This window comes from Sitodiplosis mosellana, unplaced genomic scaffold (assembly GCF_009176505.1).
Source record: "Sitodiplosis mosellana isolate CC-2019 unplaced genomic scaffold, AAFC_SMos_1.0 Smas_scaffold_4670, whole genome shotgun sequence".
Taxonomy (NCBI): domain Eukaryota; kingdom Metazoa; phylum Arthropoda; class Insecta; order Diptera; family Cecidomyiidae; genus Sitodiplosis; species Sitodiplosis mosellana.
Genome location: NW_022599912.1, coordinates 831 through 8406, shown reverse-complemented (window position 1 = coordinate 8406; position 7576 = coordinate 831). Strand labels below are relative to the sequence as shown.

General features: G+C 38.1%; 1 protein-coding gene across 1 annotated transcript; it reads left to right on the top strand.

Annotated features, from left to right (window-relative positions):
• Positions 1-96: 96 nt before the first annotated feature.
• LOC129572298 (bumetanide-sensitive sodium-(potassium)-chloride cotransporter-like) lies at positions 97-4872 on the top strand (the record flags this gene model as incomplete). The annotated part of the gene is given in 5 exon segments (XM_055452240.1): positions 97-317; positions 386-627; positions 700-980; positions 3980-4265; positions 4322-4872. Coding segments are annotated over 5 exon segments (1421 nt in total), but the record flags the coding sequence as incomplete, so codon positions are not given.
• Between the last annotated feature and the right edge of the window lie 2704 nt (positions 4873-7576).

The following is a 7576-nucleotide window of genomic DNA, read 5'->3' as shown; positions in this document are numbered from 1 at the left end:
CCAGTTGGCGTTGGCAATGCGAGCATGGGAGTAAACATAGTGTCGGATAAACTTCAATAATTTTTACTTTGAAAAATGATTATAATAAAAAAACAGGAAAACCAGCCGTGAACTGGGGTTCTACGACACAAGCGCAAACATATAAATCAGCTCTAACGTCCACTTATCGATTGCAACAAATCGACGACCATGTGAAAAATTATCGTCCTCAAATACTGGTTCTGTCCGGAACTGTACAAAACCGACCACCACTCGTTGATCTGGCGAACTTGATAACCAAACATAATTCCTTGATGATTGTAGGGGATGTTGTAACGGTATAAAATTTAGTATAAATATTTCAACAGTTTTCAACAATTTAATATAAAACAATATTCAAATTCAGAAAAAAATTTCTTACAAATCACGGCGACGAATGATTAACGAAGGCCAGCGATGGTTGACTCAAAGGAAGATCAAAGCTTTTTACAATATAATAGAAGGACTAGATTTTGAAACAGGCGTTCGCGCTTTAATTCAAACATCTGGAGTAGGCAAGTTGGCCCCTAATATTTTATTGATGGGCTATAAATCAGACTGGCAAACGTGTATTAATCAGGATTTGGTTTCATATTTTAATGTTTTGCAGTAAGTATCGAGTGTGTAAAAATTCTGTACAAAAAATTATGGTAACATCTTTTCATAAATTTTTGTCATCAGTTATGCGTTTAGCAACCGTTTGGCGGTGGCAATTTTACGTTTGCCGAATGGATTAGATTTGTCCTTGGACGTGGGAGTAGATACGACACCACCAAATGGTCTATCAACCCCAAGTAGCTCATTTAACAACTTGGAATTGCAAAGCGTTACCAATTTACGAAAGGATCTTTTACAGTCACAAAGTCAGAACGGAATCCTCCAGAATGGAGGTGCATCCACAATAATGCATGCAGATTCATATCTGGACATTTACAAAATTCCATCAACAAATACAGCAGCTAGTAAGTGTTTTTAAACCATTCAGTTGAGAGTAGAGTATATTTCACTGACAACTTGAGTTACTCTTTGAAAAAATAAAATTCAATACCGATTTTCGTAAGTACAACTGGAAAAAAGTAAGTGAAATGTTCTCCAACAAAGATGATGTGACAGAAGCGTGTAAGAATTTTTTTTTAAAAATTTGAAAAAAAAATCGAATATGTAAATAAATGCCCCAGATGCTACTGCTGCTTAGCTGAAGATACATTTTAGTTATCTGTCAGGTTGCTAGAAACTACGACTAAACGAAGCATGTAAATCATTGAAAATCACGGAGGACGATAGTCCGACAAGTGACGCTCCATTAACTGTGCATTTCAAGCCAAATATCAAAAATGCCAGTTTTTGCGTCACGAGTATATATACAGTAAATATGCTATTTTCTCAGGACAATATTTCTATTGACTAGATCGAGAGGAGAGTAAGTTCATCTGACTTTGTTGTGAAAGAGAAGAGTAAGTTTCTTTCGACTCAAAAATGGTTAAAGGTGAGTATGTTCATTTTTAGCGGGTCCTCGCGGTTTTCCACGGTTTCCGCGGAACTGATAAGAGATAACAACTTGGTGTCTTCGGCAAAGTTGTAGCACTCGAGGTCTTCTATAACATTGCTGAAGTCAGTTATCTCTTATCTCTTATCAGCTCCGCGAAAAGCGCGAAAAATGATAAGAAAAAAAAAGTTCTATATAAAATTTGCTTTTTTATGTGCGCGATTTGCGCGCAACTGATAAGAGATAAGAGATAGATGTCTTCAGCAATGTTAAAGAAAACCTCAAGTACTACAACTTTGCCGAAGTTACCATGTTGTTATCTTTTATGAGTTTCGCGGAAACCGTGAAAAACCGCGGAGGCTAGACGGGATGCCAACATACTTCCTTTTAACGCAGATAGAATCAACAGAAATCGTACTCTCCTCTTTCAAAATATATTAGAATTTTTTCACATACTCTCCTCTCGATCTAGTCAATAGATTTGGGCCCCGGCATGTTAGGTACCGTTGGAAAGGTCTTGGCCCAAATAGTCGGAAATACTATATCCCCCATGCCTAGAGTGTGGTCTAGGCAAAAATATAGCGGTTGGAAAATTTCGATAAATTTTCAAATCTTACGAAGGGGTACCCAAAGGGTGGTCTGAGGTGTCCATGAGAAGCTCCTCCTCGCCAACTTTCCAACGCCTGTCTAAGTGCCCCGATTGGTCCAAAAACGAAAAAGTTATGGGCATTGAAAGTTTTACCATTGTTTTTTATGAAAGTATTGATTTGTGCGTCCGTCCGACCGTCCGTCCGTCCGTGTGTCCGGAAACTTTTTTGACCCCCACAGATTCCGGTGCCGATATGCCCAAGCTGTAGCTGGTTTCGGGCCACATCAAACCCGTCCCATGGCTTCACTAGCCTGCATGTATACGACTTTTTCAAGTATTTATTTCGCACACTAGATCAACTCAGACACCCATCGGGCAAACTCAGCTCGTAATTATTTGAGAAGACCTTCAAAAATTTCCATACACACATGCCAATGTTTATGTGATATAAAAGAAAAAAGTCGATTTTTATGAAAAATCGATCCCCTTAAATTTCACACCAAACGCGATTTCTCAAAAATCAGCCCGACAATCTTTTACCAAAAACTGAGCGTTTGTAGCCGGCTACCATACCAACAAAATGGCATATGCCACATATCCGGGAAAATTCGTATTTCGAAGTTCTGGGCATAGGCGATTCATCAATGAACGGAATTTGTACGAAGAGTCGCATTCTACGATGAAATTGCTGCCAAAAATACACATCTACTGGCTGAAAAAGGCTCACGAAAGACCATATCCGCTCAATTTCCGACGAGCAATCGATTAAAAGTGGTCACAATGCGATCTGAGGGCATTTCATGGTCGAAAAATAGGTCGGATTGAAGTGTTTTTTTCAACATGCTCTATTTTCACTAAAAATGACATTTTTGTTCGGAAAACACGTGAAATAGACCTCTGACGACATTTTGGTCTTAGAAAACTGCTATTTTGTCGTGAAAATTATGGGAGTCCACGAACACTTGAATATCCATTTCGTTGTCATTTTGGTCATAAATCGGCATTTTGGCATCTGAACTTTTGCTCGGAGGATACATAAAAATGCACTTTCCATAGCTTTGGTGGTTGGGAACTAATATTTTTCAATGAAATAATGAGAATCCACAATCGTTTCAACACTCTTTTTATGGTTATTTTGAAATTTAATCATATTTTACCGCATTTTATAATGTGCAATTAGAGGAAATTGGGACTTTTTCAATGGAAATTAGATAGTGCAATCTCCAGAACTTGTGAAATTAGAATGCCAATGTGTTACCTAGAATGAAAATTACAATTTCCTAATATTAAGACCTTAAAATAGACATACTTCTGGTAAAAATGTATTTTTCCAAAAAAAAAGCCTTACAAAAGTAGTGATATCAGATGGAAAACCTCTAGACGAGTTTAAAATGGAGTGACGCTCCTGTGCGTGGATTCACCACTCAAAATGACTGATATCATTTTGAGTGACGCTAGGACCCTGTATTACTGGGAACGAGGTTCAAAAGTGTTTTTCGCATTCACTATTGTGAAAATTTATTTACAATAAGGAAAAATATTGCGTCAGGACTTTTGAATTTAGTCTTCAAGTCAAGCTTTAAAGCGTTTTGCCGTCCAAAAGTCGTGACGCGATATTTTTCCTTATTGTAAATAAATTTTCACAATAGTGAATGCGAAAAACACTTTTGAACTTCGTTTCCAGTAATACAGCGTCCTAGCGTCACTCAAAATGATATCAGTCATTTTGAGTGGTGAATCCACGCACAGGAGCGTCACTCCATTTTAACCTCGTCTAGAGGTTTTGCATCTGATACACTCTACCATCAATCAATCTCTTCTAAAAAAAAAAATGTATATATATATGGGGAATCCCAAATATAAAAATTTAATAAAAGATCTTTCAGCGAAACCATCTTCAGAATCAATCACCAAAACTGATGAAAAAGTTAATGGACATAAAACATACACAGATGATAAAGTGCCAAAAGAATTACTCAATCAGTTAGGAATTTTTCATTCCTTTTCTAATCAACACAATGGAACAATCGACGTTTGGTGGTTGTACGATGACGGCGGTTTGACCATTTTGATACCGTATATATTGTCATTGAGATCGCAGTGGTCACGATGTAAAATACGTATATTCGCTCTGACAAACCATCAAATGGAACTGGAAGTAGAAGAAAAAAAGTAAGTTAATCTATTTTTTGTCAGACAAATGAACAGTTTTTCATACCTTCTTTTAGCATGGCCAATTTATTATCAAAACTTCGCATTGACTATTCATCGCTTATAATGTTACAAGACGTGAGACAAAAGCCAAAATCAGAAACAATCCAACTCCATAAACTCCTATTGGACGAATTCAATGAAAAATGCCAGGAAACAGAATATGCTGTAACCGAAGGTGAAAGAGCTATACTCGAAGAGAAAACCAATCTGCAATTGCGATTACGAGAATTGCTGCTCAAACACTCAACCGATGCTTCTTTAGTGGTAATGTCTTTGCCAATGCCTAGGCAGGATGCGGTATCTGCTGGATTATACATGTCGTGGTTAGAAGTTCTGACCAAAGGTATGCCACCGTTTTTGTTGGTCCGCGGGAATCAAAGTTCAGTCTTAACATTTTATTCTTAGTATCCAATTCTCCTCATAAGTTGAAGAGTATACATTACAGTTGCAAGTAAAAATAAAATCCATCAGCACGTTATGCCCGTTTTTCTCATGAGTATATATATATTTTGAATGGAATACAAATAAATCCCTGATAAAACCATCTCTGATTTCGCAAGAAAAACATGAAATCGAGTTTTTATTCAAACTTTAGAATATACATAGGTTGTTTTTTGGTGTGAACACCAACACATTTGAGTTCTATTTTTACAATCATATGATCTGATTTTGCGGCATAGTAAAATGTGCATGCGTTTATCATTTGAAATAGGTAAGGACTTAGTAGTGAAATTCAACCAGTTTGTTGTACTTTGATACAAAAGAACCGTCTAAGCAAAATATCAACAAAAGCACAGACGACAAAACCTTGCCGGTATCCGATGAAAATGGTCTTTATTTTTATTTTTTATTTTATTTACACCGCCAAAAACTGGCTGAATACTTTGTTTGCAGGAAAACAACTCCAAGAGTCGTGAAAAACCTGATCTTTTCGTGTTTGTACATACAATTTAGTGTGGGATAATTATAGTAGTAGTCTTTCTTGATTGGAATAAGTATTTGGTCTATAAACATTTTAATAATACAATGAGTTTTGCAAATACATTGACAAAAAAAGAAAATAATTTCCATTATTAAGCAATAACCGGTCAAAAGTTAATCACCAACTCAAAGGATGGCTATATCACAGTCAATGATGCTAGATTTCAATAAATTAGTATAAATATCACAGAAAATTATCATTATTTCAATACAAATGTGAGGATGTAAGAAAACAATTTGTCAATATTTAATATTAAATTTTTGGTTCTGCTCGCCGCGTAACGACGAGACGAAGTTTGCACGGCTGGTTGAGTTTCTGAATTGATCAGCCACTTTGTTGGCAAACTTGCACATTTGAGGCACTTGAGCTCTGATTTGTATGTCCATGAGCTTATCCTTGATTTTAAGGTAGTCAGTATGCCGTAACGTTCGTACGCTCTCTCCTATTGCGATATCGTTGCGTACATTGGGACAATTTGCGATCCCATTAACGATGTCATACATGAATACAACTGATGCATTCACCCTCCTACGCTCCAAAGAAGTCATGTTCAGAGCTTCCAGTCGCTTGTTGTATTCGGTGATGTTGTATCCGTTGGCAGCTGTACGATACTCTCTTCGGGCGAACTGTGTGAACTTTCTTAAAACGCTCTCGATTTTGTCGATATGTATGGCATAAGTTGGCAGCCATACAACGTTGCAGTACTCAAGATGAGACTGGACCAAAGCGTAATACAATGTTTTGAGCGTTTGAACATCGGTAATGTCGTAGCAAAATCTCTTGATGAATCCAAGAGCAGCTGTCGCCTTCGATGTAATTGCGTCGATGTGTTTGACAAAACTAAGCTTCTGATCAATGATGACACCGAGATCTTTGTGGTCCAATACGCGTTTGAAAGTGAAATCACCGTATTTGTAATCAGTGTCGATGATGTCCTTCCTTTTTGTGGTGATTGTAAGGACGGCGCATTTGTCAAGGTTCAGGTGCAAATTGTTTACGTCGCACCAAACCTTCAGTTTGTCGATGGCCCGCTGTAACACCTCCACATCGGTGCTCGAGTTGATGATTTTGGCGATTTTTACATCATCGGCGAACAAGGAAATGAACACGTCGTCCATTTCATCCACTATGTCATTGATGAATAACAAAAATAGGGTGGGTCCAAGATGGCTTCCCTGTGGTACGCCAGATGATACGTTGAATTGGTTCGACTCGCTGCTACCGTACTTAACGTATTGAGTTCGATTTGACAGGTATGATTCGATCCAAGCAAGAAGATTGTCTGGCAGGTTGAACGATCTGAGTTTTAGAATCAATCTCTTGTGGTTAACTCTGTCAAACGCTTTACTGAAGTCCGTGTAGAGAACATCCACTTGCGCACTTGAATTTATGCCTCTCTGGGCATAGTAGGTAAATTCGGTGAGATTAGATGCAGTAGATCTGGACTTCATGAAGCCGTGTTGCTTTTTGGTGATTTTGTCCTGTACAAGTGACAGAAGTTTGACGTTCACCAAATGCTCAAAGAACTTCGCCACAGTTTGGAGCTTAGCAATGCAACGATAGTTTTCAATTTTCGATCTCGCCCCTTTTTGAAAATGGGTGATACACTGGAGCGTTTCCATTTTTCGGGAAATTGGCCAGTCGACAATGATTCGTTAAAAATCTCGGTGAGTGGAGCCGCCAAATGACTCGCACAGTTCTTTAGTATCATCGGATGCATACCATCGGGACCCATACCCTTTTTGGTGTTTACGGCTTCTCTTTTCTTCAAGCACAAAATTAATGTCGAGCTGAAAATCCTCAAATTGCTGTGGACGATCGGTAGACGATCGCTGAGCGTCTTGAGTCGTTGAGTCATCGTAGTTACTACTGAACAAATTAGCAAACAGGTTAGCCTGTTCTGTTTCGTTTGCTGTGCGCACATCACCAAGTTGCATGACCTTTGGTTTGTTTTCGGTGCTCTTCTTCGAATTTACGTATTGCCAGAATCTCGATGCATCATGTTTAAGTGACGATTTCATTTTGTCCACGTATGTATTGTACAGTTCCGTGTTCAGTTTATCAAACTCACGTGATGCCAAAATATACTTCCATTCAAACGACTGATGGTAGCCGGATCGTCTGTAGCGTTTCCATGCCTTGTTCTTCCTATTTTTCAATGTTATAAGAAATTTGTTTTTCCACGGACATTTTTGTATCGACTTGACGATGTACGTAGGGACAAATTTGATAATTGCATCGTCGGAAGTCTTGTGCAGCAAGTTCACTTTCTCAGTGATTGTCTTTC